At 39.7% G+C, this 21,267-nt stretch overlaps 2 protein-coding genes and 3 long non-coding RNA genes across 5 annotated transcripts; 2 read left to right on the top strand and 3 right to left on the bottom strand.

Moving 5' to 3' along the window:
* The window catches only part of LOC116048863, a 110,487-nt gene that overhangs the window by 81,530 nt on the left and 7,690 nt on the right, over nucleotides 1–21,267 (top strand).
* LOC116048866 lies at nucleotides 1,163–19,790 on the bottom strand. 2 transcript variants are annotated; one of them, XM_036005010.1, is made up of 4 exons: nucleotides 19,561–19,790; nucleotides 18,256–18,558; nucleotides 17,886–18,170; nucleotides 1,163–1,306 (listed from the first exon to the last, which is right to left on the bottom strand). In XM_036005010.1, the coding sequence occupies exons 1-4, from the start codon at nucleotides 19,616–19,618 to the stop codon at nucleotides 1,182–1,184; spliced, it is 771 nt and encodes a 256-aa protein (XP_035860903.1). In that variant the 5' UTR covers nucleotides 19,619–19,790; the 3' UTR covers nucleotides 1,163–1,181. The 2 variants fall into 2 exon arrangements, with proteins under 2 accessions (XP_035860903.1, XP_031154010.1); XM_031298150.2 differs by lacking the exon at nucleotides 1,163–1,306 and adding an exon at nucleotides 15,455–16,161.
* Nucleotides 1,881–8,467, bottom strand: LOC118495816. The gene is made up of 3 exons (XR_004898262.1): nucleotides 8,457–8,467; nucleotides 4,327–4,331; nucleotides 1,881–1,966 (listed from the first exon to the last, which is right to left on the bottom strand). It is a non-coding gene; the product is annotated as an uncharacterized LOC118495816 (long non-coding RNA).
* On the bottom strand, nucleotides 2,849–3,184 carry LOC116048869. Its single transcript, XR_004104760.2, has 2 exons — nucleotides 3,008–3,184; nucleotides 2,849–2,922 (listed from the first exon to the last, which is right to left on the bottom strand). It is a non-coding gene; the product is annotated as an uncharacterized LOC116048869 (long non-coding RNA).
* LOC118495811 lies at nucleotides 18,219–20,888 on the top strand. The gene is made up of 3 exons (XR_004898256.1): nucleotides 18,219–18,230; nucleotides 19,410–19,414; nucleotides 20,617–20,888. It is a non-coding gene; the product is annotated as an uncharacterized LOC118495811 (long non-coding RNA).

Below are 21,267 nucleotides of genomic sequence, written 5' to 3'. Positions count from 1 at the left end.
TTTCCAGATTTTGTACACATATTTAAAATCTTACATCTATGTTTTCTGGCTGGCAGCCTTCTACCTCCTCTCATTTGTTGGAGTCAGTGGACGTGATCTTTCCATGACTTCACAAAATCACCACAAAATATAAGATGAGTATAGCTTTAATGAATCTCGGATACTGCATTCACCCAAAGATGAACAAATATAATAACATACTGTACATATAAACATACACATATATATATGGTTAGAACACTGTTAATAACATTCAGGGTTACATCTTAGTAGACTGGGTAAACCCAGCCTGATCTGCCGGCAATTTGATTTCTCCCTGCTCAGGCTGGAAACCTGTACGTTTATCTATCCTGCTTCCATTACAAATCTGCGGGAACCAATCACAAAGTGGCTTATCCACCTGGCGTGCTATTGCCGGGTTTAACATGATGACGATAGAGAAGCGACCAAGCAGCTTTTTGTTTACATTCAACAAGCTGGCCACCGAAGCGCAGCACTCCATGGCAGCAACCCGTTGATGCTGCTGTTGCTGCTACGTCACCCGGATCGTTGGTCTGATTGGTTGAAGGACTATCCAATTACGTACAGAGTCATTTGAACTATGCCCGTTGATCACGCCTCTTGTGCAGAGAAAATACAGAGCAGACTCTCCAGACTTAAAAGATTGAGCTTGGTCTGGTGATATCCAGACTAGTATCTTTGCTCTTGATCATATAAATATAAATGTTATTTTTTGTTAAGGAGATTGCATGCTCCTAAAATATTTTGGAACATCTCTGTACAATAATATTATTACAAAGTGAGCACAGTGATAAGATAAGAATTAGCAAAAAAGATGCCCTGTGGAGTTTTCTTGGAAAGAAACAATATTTACATGAAGTTATACTTGCAAACTTGCATTTAAAGTATCATTTAAGCTTTGCAAATGAGTTGAAATACATTTTTCGCAGATTTTGTACAAAAATCTTACATTGTTTGCATCCACATCTGGCTGGCAGCCTTCTATCTCCTCTCCTGTGTTGGTGCATTTCCTGGTGTGTTACTGCCACCTACTGTCAATCAGTGGAACAGCATGACATCAACAAACAATACAAACAAAACAGGGACTCTCATAAAAAAAATTACAAACAATTGGTCAAAATTGGTCAAAAGCTGCACAGTGTACCTTTAACTTTAAGTTTTTATTTGTGCTTCTTGAGCTTCTCCATGAGGTGAACAGTGATGACAGCAGCCACCATGATGATCAGACCGACGGACAACACGGCTGTCTTCAGCAGGCACACGGAGAGACCAGCAGAGACACTCTCTGGACCTGGAACACAACATTACAAAACTCACACAACAGATCCACACTGTGACTCTGCAGGGGAACAGGACTGGACGCAACAAATCAGTTAAGATATCTTTGTGTACTTTGTAGTTTGATTCCTACAATTTAAAATACATGCCTGCAGTAAAGTGCAGTTAAGGTCTACAGACTGTTAAACAGCATGATGTTGATGCATTGTTTATTTGTTCTTCAGTTTAACAGGTATATAGTTGTGCTAATTCAAACACTCACAATCAAGGGCTGTCCCATATGTTCTGTGCTTAATAATACACTTATAGAGGCAGATGGCCCATTCTATGCCAAACACAGTAACATATTTGATTCATTTTTAATTTTTTTTATTTTTATTTTTTATTTTTTTTATTATCGTCATTTAATGTTCCTTCAACCCTTGTGTTGTCTTCCCTTCGACCATGAACCTGTTGTCGTTCTGGGTCAAACTGAAAATAAACTTTCTTGTCGCTTTTTCCTTTTTTCTATGCTTTTGTCACTTTTTAAAATGTTTTTGTCACTTTTTTAATTAATTAATTAATTTTTAATTATTTTTTTTAAATATGAATTATTTTGACTAATAGTTGAAATCAGAGGATGCTGAGTGGATCACAGTCTGGTTTATGTCAAAGTTTAGTCAGGATACTGTTTTGAAACCAACTTTTTTTTTTAAATGCTATAAATTAAATAAAACACCCAAAATTGAATGAAAGTAATCATTAATTTTACCTGCAAAGAAAGCACTATGGGTTCCATACAATGTACACCCAAACATCCATGTTATTTTTGGCCTGCGACGTGTGTGTCATGCAGGCAGTGTGTAAGTTCTAACCTGTTAACATGGCAGCCGAAATATAAACGGACACGCCATGCAGCTGACACGCTCACGCGACGCAGCCAGTGTGTAGCCGGCCTAACAGGTTAGAGATTACACACTGCCTGCGTGACACGCACGGCTTGAGCCGCGCCAAAAACGTGTGCCTGCTAGAAATAGAACCGACGCCTATTTTTCACGCGACACGCGAGCGTGTTGGAAGCGTTTCCAGGCAAAATGGAATACGGATCAGTATATATTTATGTTTAAAATTTAATTTTATCAATGGGAAACATACATGTGTACAGACAAGGGTAGCAGCAGCAGCGCCGCATCAGTCACGTTTCTAGTGTGCAAAGACATAGAAAACGCTACGCAGCCGCTACGCAACAGAAACGCCACGCCACGCAGGCAGTGTGCAGGAGGCCTTTTTTGTTTTTATGCTCTAAGTCTAAATTTCAAACTGTTCATCAGCTGTTTGTGGTCTTTCAGTCTTACCAGCATGTCGGGGGCAGACATTTATTGTTTTCATGTCCTTTTTCCAGCTGACCTGGTTGCTATGGTTACACATGATGAAGCCATTAGACAGCTGGACATGGAGATCAGCAGCAGAGGGTGTGACCTGTGACCTGTGACCTCTCTCCTCCCTCCTGACTGCAGGTGTGGTTGAGACATCTAAAGGTGCTGTTAATGTGAGAGTCCTGTGCTCTGCAGCTCACTGTCAGGTTACACCAGTCTGAGCTGTTAGACACAGAGTCCACTGACAGTTTAACTGGAGACACTGGATCTGAGGGGGGGGAGACAGGTGGAGAGGTTTTAGAAACATGGCAGCAGAAACTCTCCATCAGTGTCTGAAATGTTTACAAACTCACCTTGAACTGTGATCTTATATCCAGTTATTTGTTTTTCTTTATTCCCAGACACTACTACAGTATAAACTCCACTGTCTGCCTCTTGTAGATTCTTCAATTTCACAGAGAATTTCTCAAGCAACTCAATCCTTCCAGAGTAATCATCAGAGACTTTTGTTCCGAGGTTCGTACTAAATGAACTGTTTTATTGAATTTCCAGATAACAGGATCTTCTTTAGGAACATCAGCTATTGTGACATTCACAGTCATAAAACAACTCCACTGGCTTCCTATCTCCCACCGGATCACCTACAAAATCCTGGTCCTCACCTACAAATCCATCTGTCCCCCGCATACCTCACTGACCTCCTCTCCCTGTACCAACCCTCATGGTCCCTTAGATCCACCTCAGCTGGTCTCCTCTGTATCCAAAAGTCCAACCTCTGCAGTTTTGGGGACAGAGCCTTCTCCAGAGCAGCTCCCAGCCTCTGGAACTCCCTCCCCCAAGAGATCCGCACCTCTGAGTCCCTCTCCATCTTCTTTGAAAAGCGCTATATAAATTTAATTTATTATTACTAGGGCTGTCAATCGATTAAAAAAATTAATCTAATTAATTACAGACTCTGTGATTAATTAATCGAAATTAATCACATACATAATTAACGGTGCCTGAACCGATACTTTTTAAGAAAGTAAAAAAAGAAAACAAAGGGTACTAAACAACAGTTGGTGACATTAAAGAACGGATTGTTTATTGCTAAGGCCATATGGTCAAAATTAAATGATTTAATAATAATGTATAACAATAACTTATTTCACTAGTAAATTGCTGTTGAACGACAAAAACAACCACCAAGGACATTTACAATAACTTCAAATGCACCACGAAACTGTAGTTTACCAGTTTCATTGAACGCACCGTCTGTGTTGTTTTTCTGACGGCAGCTCGGCAGCTGCAGATTGTTACATCCCGCTGTTGAGTCACAGTCCTCTACAGTAAAACACAGTCAAACTTTACACCGTTCAGCGTTAGCTGTCAGCATTTTAACCGTGTTTAATCCAGCTACTAGCTAGCGGTAGGCTAACGTTAGCTGCTGTCGAGTATAGTGTTAACTAGCGTCACATGCAGCAGTGTTTGTGTTGCCTGTATTGTCTTCAGAGCACCAGAGAAAAGTGCAGACATATCAGTGGCACCAGATTTCAGTAGCCACCCAGATAGCAGACACATTTGGGCCAAATTTGTGCCACTTTTGGCACTTAAGGCTCAGTTACGGCAATGGCAAATGTTGAGTGGGCCAGATGTGGCCCACTTGTAATCAGCCGCGCCTGACTTGGGTTACGGCAACTGTCATGTGGGCCAGACCTGGCCCAAATTAATGAGCCAAGCCCGACCTGGGTTAGGGCAACTGTCGTGTGGGCCAGATGTGGCCCAAATGAAATGAGCCAAGCCTGACTTAGGTTATGGTGAGTGTTGTGTGGGCCAGACCTGGCCCAAATGTAAGGAGCCGGCCCCTCCCTGGGTTACAGTGAGTGTCGTGGGCCAGACCTGGCCCAAATGTAAGGAGCCGGCCCCGACCTGGGTTACGGTGAGTGTCGTGTGGGCCAGATGTGGCCCAAATGTAGTGAGCCAAGCCCGACCTGGGTTAGGGCAACTGTCATGTGGGCCAGATGTGGCCCAAATGTAAGGAGCCGGCCCCGACCTGGGTTACAGTGAGTGTCGTGGGCCAGACCTGGCCCAAATGGAATGAGCCAGGCCCAACTTGAGTTACGGTGAGTGTCGTGTGGGCCAGACCTGGCCCAAATTAATGAGCCAAGCCCGACCTGGGTTAGGGCAACTGTCATGTGGGCCAGATGTGGCCCAAATGTAAGGAGCCGGCCCCGACCTGGTTTACGGTGAGTGTCGTGTGGGCCAGATGTGGCCCAAATGTAAGGAGCCGGCCCCGACCTGGGTTACAGTGAGTGTCGTGGGCCAGACCTGGCCCAAATGTAAGGAGCCAGGCCCTACATGAGTTACGGGGAGTGTTGTGTGGGCCAGACCTGGTCCAAATTAATGAGCCAAGCCTGACTTAGGTTATGGTGAGTGTCGTGTGGGCCAGACCTGGCCCAAATGTAAGGAGCCGGCCCCGACCTGGTTTACGGTGAGTGTTGTGTGGGCCAGACCTGGCCCAAATGTAATGAGCCAAGCCCGACCTGGGTTAGGGCAACTGTCATGTGGGCCAGATGTGGCCCAAATGTAAGGAGCCGGCCCCAACCTGGGTTACAGTGAGTGTCGTGGGCCAGACCTAGCCCAAATGTAAGGAGCCGGCCCCGACCTGGGTTATGGTGAGTGTCGTGTGGGCCAGACCTGGCCCAAATGTAAGGAGCCGGCCCCGACCTGGGTTATGGTGAGTGTCGTGTGGGCCAGACCTGGCCCAAATGTAAGGAGCCGGGCCCAACCTAGGTTGCGCCGACTGTCAGGTGGGCCGGACGTGAGTGGCAAATGTAGTTTGGGCACATGTGCTCCCAATGTAAAGAGCCAGGGTTACAACAAGGGCTGTGTGAGCCAGACCACATTTTATGGATGAAGTATGCTGGCCTGTCTTGTAGAGCAGATAGCCTTAATATGATACACTGGGCAAGAGTTATGTGGAAGTATATAGTGATGTTATGAGGCAAATAAATCTAGACTATTTATTTGATATTTGATTATTTTGAATGTCACTCCCCCATGACACCGCACTGCATTGCATTATGTTATCCCTGATAGGTCATGTCTCAGCAATATTTGGTGACAACTCAATTACAGTGGTGTGCGCAAAAGTATCTCAGACCACAAAATGCATAAAATGCTGAAGATTGACTACAACAGCAGAATATTCGTATGCCACTGGATAGACACATTTTTAAATTATTGGCTTTTACTGTAATACTTTTTTTTTTTTTTTTTCTCAGCATTTTGAGTTTAAAAAATATATTCCGCTCCCATTTTAAATGCAATCACCAATATCACATTTATGACGTGGATAACATAACAAAATAAAATACCAACTAAATATTATAAATAATATTATGAAAATATCTCTCTCCCTGTAATGGCACTGTTGTGACTCAACAATAATCCTTATTCTGAATAAATCTGAAGAGTTCTGACATCACTTCCTGTACTGTACATTTAACTGCACAACTGTACATACACATACACTTGGTAAATATGCTGTCCCTTTAAAATGTTGGAAAATTTCTCATTTATCTCATAATTTCATGCAAGGCTATTAGCTAGCATTTCTGAAGTGGATAAAACTGGTATGACTTATTTTATAAGAAGGGAAATGTAAAAAACAAAAACAAAATTGTGTAAACTGATTTCATTTGTTATTATTCTAAAAGCTGCCCACCACAATCACAGAGTCATATCTGTTGGCTATTGAACATCTCCACTAAGGCATGTGTGGGCTAAGTGCCTTTCTCAAGGGCACTTCAGCAGTGGTAATGAAAAAGAAGGGCGTGCTGCTCTTTCACTTGACTGCCCACATTTATCCTGTCACTCCAGGGATCAAACCAGCAACCTGTTGGTCAAGCAAAATAAAAATGACAGTAATCAACCCACATTGTTCCTCAATACAAGAAGAAATGAAGCAGGAAGGCATATATAGGACATTGAGGGAAAACCCTACACACTTAAAAATGCTGGGTTATTTTGGTTACTCATATGCTGGGTTAAGCCTGAAATGTATAAATTTACCCATAATTGGGTTACAAAATGGTTAAACATATTATAACCCATTGCATTGGGTTGATGACGTTGAACGAAATCCAGGCTTCAGTTTTTCAACACTGCTGATCCGCCTTATTTTGGATGACATTGTTTTAACACGCACACACACACACACACACACACACACACACACACACACACACACACACTCATGAGTCATGACATGGTATGGGAAGAATAAAAAACGTGACATAAAAGACGTATAAAAAAACGTTTGTTTCGTAGATTAGATCAGATCATGTGTATAGGTTTAGCTTAGTTTAAAAACAGTCTAACGATATTAGAATAATAACTTGTTGTTTTAGCTTCGTTTTATTCAAGTAACGTTATTAAATATAAATCCCATCACGATTTGCGTTACAAATAAATACCAGCAAAGAACTACGGCGGGCGAAGACAGAAACACATTGAAGAGATCGCTCTATCTGGCACCCCGCCCGCTGGATCTTCACACAGGGAAAAACAAGCGCACCTCTTCAACTGACGTAACCCCCAGTCACCCCACATCGCCGTCTCTCGCTCTCGATGAGTCGGAACAGCAGCAGGTTTTCTTAAAAACCACATCTGGTTCCTGGGGCAGGGAGGCGAGGTAAGCATTCTCATTTTACCGGTAGTTTGTTGCTGAAAATGTGTTTTGTTAAACAGTGCTTCTAGAATAAACTCTAATGTTACATTAGCTAACGTAACTTAGCTAGCTAGCTGTAAAAAAAAATTTGCCGCCCATTTTTAGACTTCTAAATTAAAATACTTTAACTAATTTACCATTGGCAATGTCCGAATGTTACCAACGGTCGGTGGATTACCTATCGTTAGTAACGTTTTATTCATAAACCGCTCCTTAAACCGAGCTAAATCAACGTTAGCTACGTTTTAGCGTGCTAACATTTGTCATGGCACTAACCTAGCTAGCTAGCTAGCAAGCCAATGTAGCATACAATGACTCACGTAAGCTAGCCAGCTGCTAGCTAGCTAGCTTATGAAGTGTGACATTTAACTTAATTAACGTTATTTCAAAGGAGTCGTTAATGGAGACATTTCAAGGCTGTATCGTTGTTATCTTCTATGTCTGTTTGCACATTCAAAGGTTTTCTTTTTTATTAAGATATATCTGAGTCATTGTGTGCTACATTGGCTTGGTAGCTAGCTGGTTTAAGGAGCGGTTTATGAATAAAACGTTACTAACGTTAGCTAATCCACCGACCGTTAGTAACGTACGGACATTGCCAATGGTAAATTAGTTTTGGATATTTTAATTTAGGAGTGTTAAAATGCGCGGCAAATTTTTTTCACCGGTAACCGTCCTCAGCCTACGTTACGTTAACGTTACGAATGACCATGACTGTCTTAAAAGACGAACGCCGCCATCTTGCTTGCTGAATTGTGAACATGCAGAAAAAAGAGCGAAATTTGTATTCAGCGATTATGTAGCCTACTTTGAATGCTCAGGCTTGCATGTGTTTTAGCTGTTTGTGTAACGTTACTAAATGTTATGTATTAAGTACTTTATGTAGTTCCTTTAAATACAAAATACAAATTGTAATGCTGACAAAGACAGGCGAACACATCGCCGGTTCCCGCCAATAGGTTCATTTTAGTTAGTGAACAACCTGGCAAAGAAGTCTTGCGTCAGTCTAATCAATTGCGACCAACGTGTTATATTTGACCTGCATGAGCTATTGTCACGGAGTACTTTGCCTCCATGCAGCTGAACTCCACTAATGCAATATAGAAATTGGCTGATTCTAACCTGTGCTGGCAGTGAAGTGTGTGTGTGTGTGTGTGTGTGTGTGTGTGTGTGTGTGTTGCCTGCCAAAATAACTATTCTTGATTATTCATTATGTTATTAGCTGTCAAATGTTGGCGTAATGAGAATGACCGCTTGCTTGCTTGACATTTCTGAATGCTTATTGAAAGTGATATATGGCAGCTTTGTAATGTTTTTTATTATTATTGTTTTCCTGTAGATGGATGATCATGTTCAAAATAAACTGGTAGAATGGGACCTGGGTGATTTACTCTCTACATTTGAAGGTAGGCACATTTTATAAAAGCTTATAAGTTTTTAATAAAAGACATATATGTACTATGAATAAGAATGGTAAAATACAACTTTTTCATGTCCAATACTGATATTGTAAATGTGGGTATCTGCCGGTAATATTTTCTGATACCACTGCCCCGAAATGCAACAATATATCCTGTAGGTTTGGTTTTGATGCAGCACTTAACAATCCTGCTGTAAATCAACAAATATTCTGAAAATAGCCTAGGCCTGCTGTTACAAATAAATGTCTTTTACGATCACTGATATTTTAGTATAATACTGGTCCGATCAACGAAACATGTCTCTGGACGGCTTAGTATTTGACCAGTTTCCATGCAGAAAAAAAGAACCTGAGTTAAATTTTCTCTGGACTTCACACATTTTAATCAATGATCAGGTGCTGCAAATGTAATTAAGTTAGATTGAGTTCAATGAAGTTTCACTGATGTCACAAAGAGCTTATTAGTTCTTATTCAGTATCTCAAAGTATAAATCACATGAGAAGACATAGACCCAAAATTTGCACAAGGACCAACTCATCAATATTTTGAACGGAATTTCTACAGCAAGCGGTTCTAGTCAAATTAGGGCCTGGAAGAAGAATAATGATAAAAAGAAGAAACAAGAAAAGAACAATATAATGCATTGCTCTGCATGCACTGTACTACATTTCTGGAATGCCGTGACATTTAAGAGGGTCTATTCCAGGCACGGAAAATCAAGGAATTTGAGCATTTTGTAGTAAAGTCAGAGCAAGGTCAGGGAATCTTTTTTGCATTTTGAAATGTAGTCGCCAGAATGTGATACAAAGTTGTAGAATTTTACATTTGACTTTTATGCTTGCAATATTGCAGACAGGCGAGGACACATCGCTTTGCTTCTGCTACAGGTTGGAACAAACATCGCTGAATACCTTATGAAAAGGACAAGCACAGAGGTCCCACGTGTGCTTCTTCTTGGGGACAGGCATCAGTTATCACAAGCCTTTGTTATAGTGCATGGACATGCCTTGGAGCACCCATCTCTTCTTGGGGCAGTAGATGCCTGCTTTAGGCTTTTTATGTTTTCGATGTACAGTATCCTAGACCTTGTGCACAACTGTGGGAGTTTTTGCAGACGATATATGGTATCCCTGGACATGTTAGATCATTGGTACAGATGATGCGAGCAGTTTGCGGCACAGTGAACTGCAAACTGCTCATAACGTTATGCACACACACTAGAGTCTGGATCGGGCCGAATTTTTCTGTGCGAGCCCGGCCCGCGTCCGACAGGCATTAAGAAGTTTGTGTCTGAGCCCGACACAGTTAAAATCAAATTTTTTTTTTCTATACTAATGACACATGTACGTTAGTTTGTGTGGAAAGCTTTTATGAAGCAGCTGTAGGAAGGCATTCAGAAATGTCAACAGATGAGGTCATCAGCTCACACGGGGCAACAAGCTGACGTTAATCAACTGTTTAATTTTAAATGTTCAATGTGTTAACTTTTCCTGATTGCTTAGTTTCCGACCGTGATCAGAAAGCCAGGGGAGACTGGTTACCTCCAGGGCCTCCCTGTTGTTCATACATACAAAAAGTCATACACGTTTGTTCAAAAGAAGTGTTTGTTTAAACATTTTTTTTGAAATGTTTAAAAATAAAAAAATTACATACACACGTTTTCTTAAATAAGAATCATCCCATTGTATACAGATGATGCGGTAGCACATCACATACATGTTTTTGTCATTTTTCTCAATTTTTTTAAATTCATGGTCTTTAAACCTAATTTAAATGACATTATACCTCATTTTTGAGTTAAAAAAAGCAGAAATTATGCATTTTTTTGACTAATAGTTAAGATCAGAGGATGTTGTGTGAACAACAAACTGTCAAACTTTAGTCTTGACACTGTTTTGAAACCATTAAATTTTTTTTTTTTTTTCAAATGCTATAAAATTGTAACCTGGCTCTGCCCTCCTACGTACTTCCGCTCAATTTTCATTTCCCTTCAGTACTACGTCTGGGTTTGTGGTATAGTCTTGGGTTTTCTCCAGCCAAATCTTTACCGGTCCATTCAGCAAACAGAGGGAGTGGTTGAGAACGATGACGTTGAGGTCGTGCGCTAGAGTTGTAGTTCCGTAATGGCGGCGGAGAAAGATGCGAGTGAAGCCATTTGGTCTGTTGTGGCAACGCTGCCGAATATCCAGACGTTAAAGCCCGAGCAAGAACAATCTTTCTTTGCTAGTTATGGACAGAAACACCAAAAGCAGGAGGAAGCGTGGGTTAATATGTGGATTGATACTGGGATGTCTACACAACTGTGTGAGTCGATTGACTTCAAAAAGTTTGCAGCTTTACTCAAACCAAAGTTGCCACCAAATAACCAAACTTTATTTTCACTGCCCAGTTTCGCCTCACTGCGATCGATGTGGTGAGCGTGCTGCGCACCGTCATAAAGTGCCTCACAGACATAACCAGGAACGTTGTCCTGCACCAGCTGGCAGTGAAAAGCCGCAAGATGGCCAGGATAATATCCTGCGAGGACCTGAAGTGGTGCCAGGAGGGGGCCAAACTGGGGGTCCCAAAGCTGCTTGGTAAGTGTGCATCCCTTTTTCGAAAATAGCCAAAATAGTCCATCTCCAACGGAAGCCTGCCATGCAAAGTGATGTCTTTGTGTGTGTTTATCTTCCCCTCCGTGTACTGAAATACTTTTTGTCTTCTCTCCCTCTCTTTGTGATCTCTGTAAGTATTAAAATCTTGACTTGTGTACTGTTGTCATCACTGCTTGTGAGTCTGTTTTTGTTATTGTTTCCTCTGAAAGAGTCTGTCTGTTTTCTGTGTCAGGGAACACAAGACAAGTCATTTGGGGCGGCCCAAATGTTCTTGGAGACTGAGTTTCGCTGGCTGGAGAGGTGGCTGCAGCTGCGGACGGCCAGCAAGCCACTGAACCAGCTGGTTTTTTTCATGGCTAAGAAGGGCCCATGCTAAAACTTCTTGCACCACCTGTAGGACGCGTGGGCGGAGATGGGCCTTAAAGGGTCCCCCAATTTCACCGACCTAAGGACCGCTGTGTCTGCTCATGTGAGTTCTCCTCAGTCACTCATCTGTTAATGCTGGATTTCATTAAAACTCTGCTGGCTGTAGCAATCTTTTCTCTTCTACTGTTTTAAGGCAAAGAACAACCTGTCTGCCGAGCAGCAGAAGATGGTGGCCACCTTTTGTGCCACAACACGGCCACAGCTGACTGCTTCTACGCCCTCAGCCTGAACGTGGCCCAGTCAAAGAGGATGAGGGATTTCCGCCAGGCCCTCACCTCCACTGTACCATCACCAGAGTCACCAGAAGCCTCCACCACCAGGAAGAGGTCCCGCAATCCTGATTCCTCCTCCAGTTCCGAGGACGAAACCCCTGTCCCCTACCAGGAGTCAGGGACCTCGGGACAGGAGGAGGAGAGGGAGTTTATAGCGAGGCTACAAAATGTAAGTAAAACTCTAAGATATGTACTTTAAAGACTCAGTCCATTTTATGTCTGTTACATCAGACCTCACTCTGTGTTTTGTGTTTGTTTTCCTCAACAGACACCAGAGAAGGCCCTCAGGACGAGCCAGTAAAGCTGACTGCGCTCGAGGCTCAACTCAACCTGTCTAAAAAGATTTCGGAAAGGGCGAGAAGGGCAGCGTATCGAGCAGTCATCGGACTCTAACATCTCTTGATCTGTGCAGGACTTCAGTGTGAGCGGACTATTTAGAGACGATGTGACCGGCAGGTAATGTTAACGGCTATCTGCTACTGTAGCAGAGCTGCAAGTAAACGCTGAACTGAGCTGTGTTTTCAGTGTTTAACATTGCTGCAGGTTTTCATGCATGACTGTTATTGGTGATTTACAGAGGTGGAAGACTTACTCAGATCATGTATTGCAGTAAAAGTAGAAAAAACTGTGTTGTAGAGTTACAAGTTACTTGTCAGTTACAAGTACAAAAGTATTATCAAAATATACTTAAAGTACCAAAAGTAAAAGTAAAATTATGCAGTGTAATATATCTTATTTAATTCGATTATATTATTATCCAGTAAATTGTATTAAATATGACTGATAATTTAAATAAAATGTTTTATTTAATTCAAGTAGCCTACTTGTACATCATTATTTTCTAGGGTTGAAAAATGTATACAGATTTTACATTTTCCCCTCATACTTCTGTCGGAATGGGTACGAAGTTGGCATTGAATTTAATTTGAAATGTTATTAAAAAGGTCTTAAAAAGCCTTGAATTTAAGTTGGAGGATCCTGGGGGTACCCTGACACACACACACACACACACACACACACACACACACACACACACACACACACACACACACACACGTAAATAGTTGTTTTATTGTGTTTTATAGATTGGTTAAGATTCATTTTATACTATTAACATGTTCTATTTTAGTAAATGTTAAGATTAATTTTCTTTTAGTGTGTTTTCAAATGTTCAATATTGGTATGTGTTCCTTTTTTCTTAAAATGACAAAACTATAATACTGAACACACTTAACCTAAACATGAAGCTAGGAACACCAAATTGGTCAGGTTGACAATACCTGACCAATTTGGTGTTCCTAGCTAGGCCCACTTTTGAGTTTGAAAAGGTTCAAGGCAATTTGTAGCTTGAAACAATCTCCAAGTTCCAGAGTTAAAAAGACAGAAACAGCCAGAGAACTTGAGACAGAAACCAGCCAGGACCAGTCTTAACTGTTAAATGTATGAGGAGCACATGTGCAAATAAAAAGCATTACAAAATTCAGTCCAAGCTGCCTAAAAACTTTATTTTCAAGCTAACTTTTACCATACACCTGTCTGACTTTCCTTACTGCAGTAACTGAGTGTGCACTAGAGGTTCTGGGTGCAGGGTTAGGGCTAGCAAGCATCTACCATGGCATTTTTGAGGCAATTGAGGTATTTAGGGAACATTTGTAAATTTGTAATTCTAAACTGTTTGAGTCTGCGAATGCACATCAGTCAGCTGCCGCACCCTGATAGCTGCTGGTTCACTGTGTTTCTATAGGTTTGGGAGCAAGAAACTGCATGTAACTAGTCACTGAGGAAAAATGTAATTAATTTAGAGTTACTTATCAAATATTGGTGATTTACAATGGGGTTACATCTGAAAAATTCTTTTCAATTAAAAAGCTTATATGTAGCTTTATGTAGATATTGCATTTTATAAGTCTGACTATGTTGGTACTACTGTGAGGTTTAAACTGCCTGGTTTAAATTCACTGTTATTCAGCTGTATAGCCCAGTTATAAACATGTTAAGAATACTAATCAAAAAGTAATCAGTTTCAAATTTCACTACTTTGATAAAGTAATTAAAATGGTTACTTTTTAAACTGGATAACTAGTTATCTGTAGTCTGTTTACATTTCAAACTAAACCAAACGTGGGCCATAAGAGAACTGCACATTTGGGCCACATTAGGGGGGCCTGTGGCTGAGTTTCGGGAGCCACACACACCTGAGGTCAGCGCCGTCATTCAAGGCCAAATGTGGGCCATAAGAGAACTGCATATGTGGGCCACATTTGGGCCAAAGATAAATTGCTATGTGGGCAGGGTTGGCAGGAAGAAGATTTTTATAAGTAAATGTTCCAGTTAATGATCCAGGCAGCACATTCTCGTCTCCCTCCTTCATTTTACAGTCGAATGGTGGCTAGAACGGCTCCGGGTCAAACGTCAATATGGAATGGATTAATCTTGTAATCTTCGTTATTTTTTTTAATGCGTTATTTTTTCTCAGATTAATTAATCGAAATTAACGCGTTATTTTGACAGCCCTAATTATTACCTTGTGCCTCTATGCAGACCAGCAGTCCCAGTATCACAAAGACATGGCTCTCCTTCCAGTTATCCTGCCTGACTGCACGATGAAACGGTGTGGGTGTTGTGTTTTGCTCTAACAGACAAACCACACCTTTGTCACAGTCTTCCTGTCAAAACCACAAACACTGTTAGAATGTTACCATGTTCATGAACTTCCCTATTGGACGTTCCTCTCTAAGCTCTGCTATAAGGCTCGATGATCTGTTGAGAAAGACTGGAGGGATTAAATTCAATCCATCATCAAGAAAGCAGATTTAAACATTGAAGTCAGTGAAGAGTAATGCAGTCTACTTTGGGTAATTTAAATAAATAGTAGCGCTATATTTATGTCTTTTTAATCAACTTAGGAGGAAATAGTTTTGCAAGTTTCCCCTGGAGTTAGCTTCAGGATAATGTTCTCCATGTCATTTGAAAGGGAAAAAAGATGAGGAACAAAAGAAGTAAAAAACATCAATACACTTTATTTTATACACTGCATAAAAACTACATGATAGTGTAGTTTATACTGTGTGTCTTCTTGGTGGCTCACTGCACTGCAACAATAACCACTTCCTCTCTCATAGCTCTATGATTACCACCTCTTACATTATCAGATGACTCAGTGTGGAAAACTAAAGAGACCTATGGTAAACTGGTAAACTACTTGTATGTTCCCACTGAATACACAATGTGACACTGTAACACAATTATCAGAAAACCAACCAAAAGTAACAAAGGAAGCCTTTAAAGCTATGTAATGCTCAAAAGATGGATTTTCAGTGAAGTATTCCTTCAAGTTCAGTTCATATTTTTATTGTCATTAAATATTCCTATTTTGTTTTACATTCAGCGTGTTTCCTATAACAATACAGTAGCACTGATGGATTCCTTGCTGAAAAACTCACAATATACCAGGGGGGTGGAAGTCAGTGGCTCTTTCCATGAATTCACAAAATCACCACAAAATATAATATGAGTATAGCTTTAATGAATCTCAGATAATGGTGCATGTAGCAGAAACTGCAGTCACCCAAAGATGAACAAATATAATAACATACTGTACATATAAACATACATAACAGTATATTGTTACAACATTGTTAATAACATTCAGGATTATATCAAGGCTATTTCTTGTATCTTTTCTCTTAATGATAAGAATATGAATGTAATTTTTTTTGTTAAGGAGATAACATGCTCTTAAAGTATTGTGAAACATCTCTGTACAATCATTTTATTTACAAAGTGAGCACAGTGATTATTGGGTATAATCAATGGGTAATTAAGAATCATAAGCATTTTCGTAAAAGATGCCCTGTGGAGTTTTCTTGGAAAGAAACAATATTTACATGAAGTTATACTTGCAAAATTCAATTTAAAGTATCATTTAAGCTTTACAAAGGAGTTGAAATACATTCTTCCCAGATTTTGTACAAATATTTTTTAAATCTTACATTGTTTGCACCCACGTGATGATCAGACTGATGGAGAACACGGCTGTGTTCAGCAGGCACACGGAGATACCAGCAGAGACACTCTCTGGACCTGGAACACAACATTACAAAACTCACTCAACAGATCCACACTGTGACTCTGCAGGGCAACAGGACTGGACACAACATATCAGTTAAGATATCTTTGTGTACTTTGTAGTTTAATTCCTACATTTCAAAATACATGCACATTAAAGTGCAGTTAAGTTCTACAGACTGTTAAACAGCATGATGTTGATGTATTATTTATTTGTTCTTCAGTTTAACAGGTATATAGTTGTGCTAATTCAAACACTCACAATCAAGGGCTGTCCCATATGTTCTGTGCTTAATAATACACGTATAGAGGCAAATGGCCCATTCTATGCCAAACACAGTAACACATTTGATTTTTATATATATATATATATATATATATATTTTATCGTCATTTAATATTCCTTCAACCCTTGTGTTGTCTTCCCGTCGACCATGAACCTGTTGTCGTTCCGGGTCAAATTGAAAATGAAATTTTTTTTGTCGTTTTTTCCTTTTTTCTATGCTTTTGTCACTTTTTTAAAATGTTTTTGTCATTTCATTTAAAAAGCAGAAATTATTAATTATTTTTGACTAATAGTTGAGATCAGAGGATGCTGAGTGGATCACAGTCTGGTTTATGTCAAAGTTTAGTCAGGATACTGTTTTGAATAGGGCTGTCAAAATAACGCGTTAATTTCGATTAATTAATCTGAGAAAACATAACGCGTTAAAAAAAATAACGCAGATTAATCCATTCCATATTGACGTTTGACCCGGAGCTGTTCTAGCCACCATTCGACTGTAAAATGAAGGAGGGAGACGAGAATGTGCTGCCTGGATCATTAACTGGAACATTTACTTGTAAAAATCTTCCTCCTGCCAACCCTGGCTACCGAAATCTGGTGCCACTGATATGTCTGCACTTCTCTCTGGTGCTCTGAAGACGATACAGGCAACACAAACACCGCTGCACGTGACGCTAGTTAACACTATACTCGACAGCAGCTAACGTTAGCCTACCGCTAGCTAGTAGCTGGATTAAACACGGTTACAATGCTGACAGCTAACGCTGAACGGTGTAAAGTTTGACTGTGTTTTACTGTAGAGGACTGTGACTCAACAGCGGGATGTAACAATCTGCAGCTGCCGAGCTGCCGTCGGAAAAACAACACAGACGGTGCGTTCAATGAAACTGGTAAACTACAGTTTCGTGGTGCATTTGAAGTTATTGTAAATGTCCTTGGTGGTTGTTTTTGTCGTTCAACAGCAATTTATTAGTGAAATAAGTTATTGTTATACATTATTATTAAATCATTTAATTTTGACCATATGGCCTTAGCAATAAACAATCCGTTCTTTAATGTCACCAACTGTTGTTTAGTAACCTTTGTTTTCTTTTTTTACTTTCTTAAAAAGTATCGGTTCTGGCACGGTTAATTATGTATGTGATTAATTTCGATTAATTAATCACAGAGTCTGTAATTAATTAGATTAATTTTTTTAATCGATTGACAGCCCTACTTTTGAAACCATTTCAAAAGGGTTACATGACATTTATGTACATTAGTTATGTTTGTATTTCACCCTGCAAGGTGGTTTAGTCATGTTCAGAACTTATATATAAGTTTTTGTTGAAACAAAACTGTGTTTGTGTGTTTTTATGCTCTAAGTTTTTAAGCTTTTCATGCGCTAAGTCTACATTTCAAACTGTTCATTAGGCTATTATCAGCTGTTTGTGGTTTAGTCTTTCAGTCTTACCAGCATGTCGGGGGCAGAAATGTTTAATTATTTCGATGTCCTTGGTCCAGCTGACCTGGTTGCTATGGTTACAGATGATGGAGCCAGTGGACAGGTAGACATGGAGATCAACAGCAGAGGGTGTGCCCTGTGATCTCTCTCCTCCCTCCTGACTGCAGGTGTGGTTGAGACATCTAAAGGTGCTGTTAATGTGAGAGTCCTGTGCTCTGCAGCTCACTGTCAGGTTACACCAGTCTGAGCTGCTAGACACAGAGTCCACTGACAGTTTAACTGGAGACACTGGATCTGAGGGGGGAGAGGCAGGTGGAGAGGTTTTAGAAACATGGCAGCAGAAACTCTCCATCAGTGTCTGAAATCTTTACAAACTCACCTTGAACTGTGATCTTGTATCCAGTTATTTGTTTATCTGTATCCCCAGACACTACTGCAGTATAAACTCCACTGTCTGCCTCTTGTAGATTCTTCAATTTCACAGAGTATTTCTCAAGCAACTCAATCCTTTCAGAGTAATCATCAGATACTTTTGGTCCTATACCAGGTAAAAATCGTGCTAAATTAGCTTTATTATTGAATTTCCAGATAACAGTATCTTCTTCACGAATATCAGCTATTGTGACATTCAGAAGGACATCCTCTCTCTTCTGCACAAACACAGGAGTCACAGCACTGGACTCTGTAAAACAGTAGACACACCATACGATCAAAATCACACAATATATGGTTATTTGGTCATTGTATGACTGAATGCTACCCCTTTATTTCTAACACATGGAGGATCAAGTAAGAGCGTTAATTGTTTGTCAGGGGTTGGATGGGGATGTTTTTTAAAATGCCCATCCAATACACAGCTTTCTTGAGTAGAGAAACTGAAACTAACCTGAGTAAAATGTTACTCAGTCTTTATTTTATTTTCATTTACACCTTTAAAACTTTTGGCTATAATTCATCTCAAACAACCTTTTAAAAGTTCCACAGATTGTAAAGGTTAAAGATGAATTGAAATTCAAAGCAAAACTTAAGACAATTTAAAAAAACTAGAACTAGAAAGGACTTAAAGGGTGTTCCTCTGCCAAGAATGTACAAATACTTCACACTTATGACTTAAATAACTCAAAAGGGATTTACAGTATTTCAAAATCTGTGTCTGGATCCACCTCTTCATCAAAATACAGATATTAAAATACAGAAATAGAATTGTTGTCTGGCTGATAACTGAAAATGATCATTCTGTCTCAGCATACAGTATTACTGTAAGGCCTTACAAGAATGAATGACGCACATTTTAATTAAATGTAGCTCTGTATTTTACTTTCTAAATAAGAGAGAAACACAATTATTAGGGCCAGAGCGCCAACATCCATCGGCTGGCCCTCTTGAAACTGAAGGAATTTTATTATTATTTTTATTTTACCGAATTAATCACATTGTTGAGGGCCTTAACAACTCATTTTGTTTTGTGACCCAAGGTTAAGGAATGGGGTAATAACTGACATAACTGTATAGCTGAATATATCTCAATTAAAGTTTTAGTTTTACATTTTATTAGCACCACTGTTGAAATCTGTATACATTTCTCAATGTTATGTAATTCAAAAATGAGCTCCAACTTCTATTGCTGAAAAAGTGCTACAGTTAAAAAACAAAAAAGGGAATATGAATGAAATACATTTCTTACCTCGAGCTTCACATGAATGCAGCAGAGAAACAGCACAGAGAAGTACGACAAGCTCCATTTTGCAAAATGTGCCATATGAGGAAGTGGTAAGGCTATTTATGAACTGAGCTCAGCATGCATCTTCTCAGAAATGTCTCTGGACAATCCACTAAGAAGAGTTTCAACTGGAACTGTTTCTACAAAAGAAATAGTTCCATTTCATCAATTTCAACTATTAGTTGAACAGCACAAATAAAACCAGTATATATAGAGCATGGTGTGTACTATACTGTAGGGTGTGGCTTGTGTCATGGCTCCCATCAATCTAAGATACACCTACTCTACATCCTCTACTCTACTACCCGGCTGTACAAGATATGAAAACAAATATGGCCTTTAATAACTCATAATCATCTTTATTAAACCACATTTTTTGGAAAGAATTGTCTAATTCAATCTCTCCTGCTGCACTTTAAACACTATTAACATTGCAGAGCTTAATATCAATTCAGAAAATGTTAGAAATACCAGATGAAAAAATTTAATTAAATTTCCAACATATTCATATCCATCATTCTCATCCTTGCTTCATCATTGTCACACTTCACCATCACATATAGAATCATTATCAGTGACTTACTACATCACTTTCCCATTCTCAGCACTCCCCTCTGGTGGTCCTCCCCATGTTCCTGTTGTCTAGACTGGAAATAAAAGGGGCTTGGACAAAATGTTTGTTGTTAATTTGACAATGTTAGTAGCTTAGAAACACATAGACATGCAGAAGGCTCCTACTTTACACAGAAAGGAGAGCTTCTTTGATGTTTACAGTAACATGTGCAACCCACAATAACCTGATGGGCATTTATATGTATGTATGATCAGAAGACATGATCTCATTTGTATCAGTCAGTTTGCTTAAAGCCAGAGAGAGAAAGAAACTGCAATTCCTATTAGTTTTGTAGGAAGCAAGCAATGTTTTAAAGTCTATTCTAACTGCTTCAAGTTGAATTATATTCATTGTGTAAGTGCTTTTAGTGTTATTAAAATATATTTTCCTAAGCTAATCTTCCTAAGGAACAGGAAATGTAAAAATATCAGTATCAGGGTGTTGCAACAGAGTGGTGTAGGAGTTTTGAAAGTCCTAGAAGAACTGAAGAACTGGCATAGCATTACTCATTGGTGGTTTTTTATAGTAATAAAAGCAACCCGAGTTAAAACTCAACATCATATGACTTCTAAATGTGTAGAACATACACTGTGTGTATTAACCACATTTTTAGAGGAAGTATAGAAGGTTTTACCCTGTCTGTGAGTATTCCCTGCCCCCTTATTACACTAACCTTACAGTCCCCTGTTAACCCTTGAAATTGGAAAACCCCACTTATATTGACTCCCACAAGTTTTTCTCTTTGTGATTCAACATTTAGTAAGCGTGGGAGGACCCAAAATAGACAACTGGGATTTCCATTGTCTCCTCTGCTTATTTACTTCAGTTTTGTATCTTTTTATGTTTATTTCTTTGCAAATAAATAACCTGATGTGTTATTTTCTTAGTTAGAAAAGGGTATACAGTATATTTGATAGGACTGGATATCAATAAACATACAGTTGATACCAATCATGTGAATGGAAGCATCCAGTTGTGTGCCACACAAACCCGCCATAGCTGCTGCAGCAGCGGGACCATCACATATCGCAATAAATCGAATAAACCATACAAATACA

The sequence above is a fragment of the Sander lucioperca genome, chromosome 9, assembly GCF_008315115.2.
Source record: "Sander lucioperca isolate FBNREF2018 chromosome 9, SLUC_FBN_1.2, whole genome shotgun sequence".
NCBI lineage: Eukaryota > Metazoa > Chordata > Actinopteri > Perciformes > Percidae > Sander > Sander lucioperca.
The sequence above is the reverse complement of the archived record's forward strand: the minus strand, read 5'-3'. Positions and strand labels throughout refer to the sequence as shown.

Excerpts from the sequence above, each read along its gene's own strand:
- LOC116048866 (XM_036005010.1), bottom strand. The coding sequence starts at position 19,618 with ATGGAGCTTGTCGTACTTCTCTGTGCTGTTTCTCTGCTGCATTCATGT. Across the intron at positions 18,559-19,560 it reads GCATTCATGTGAAGCTCGAG|AGTCCAGTGCTGTGACTCCT; the intron begins GTAAGAAATGTA and ends ACTGTTTTACAG. Across the intron at positions 18,171-18,255 it reads ATACAAGATCACAGTTCAAG|ATCCAGTGTCTCCAGTTAAA; the intron begins GTGAGTTTGTAA and ends CTCCCCCCTCAG.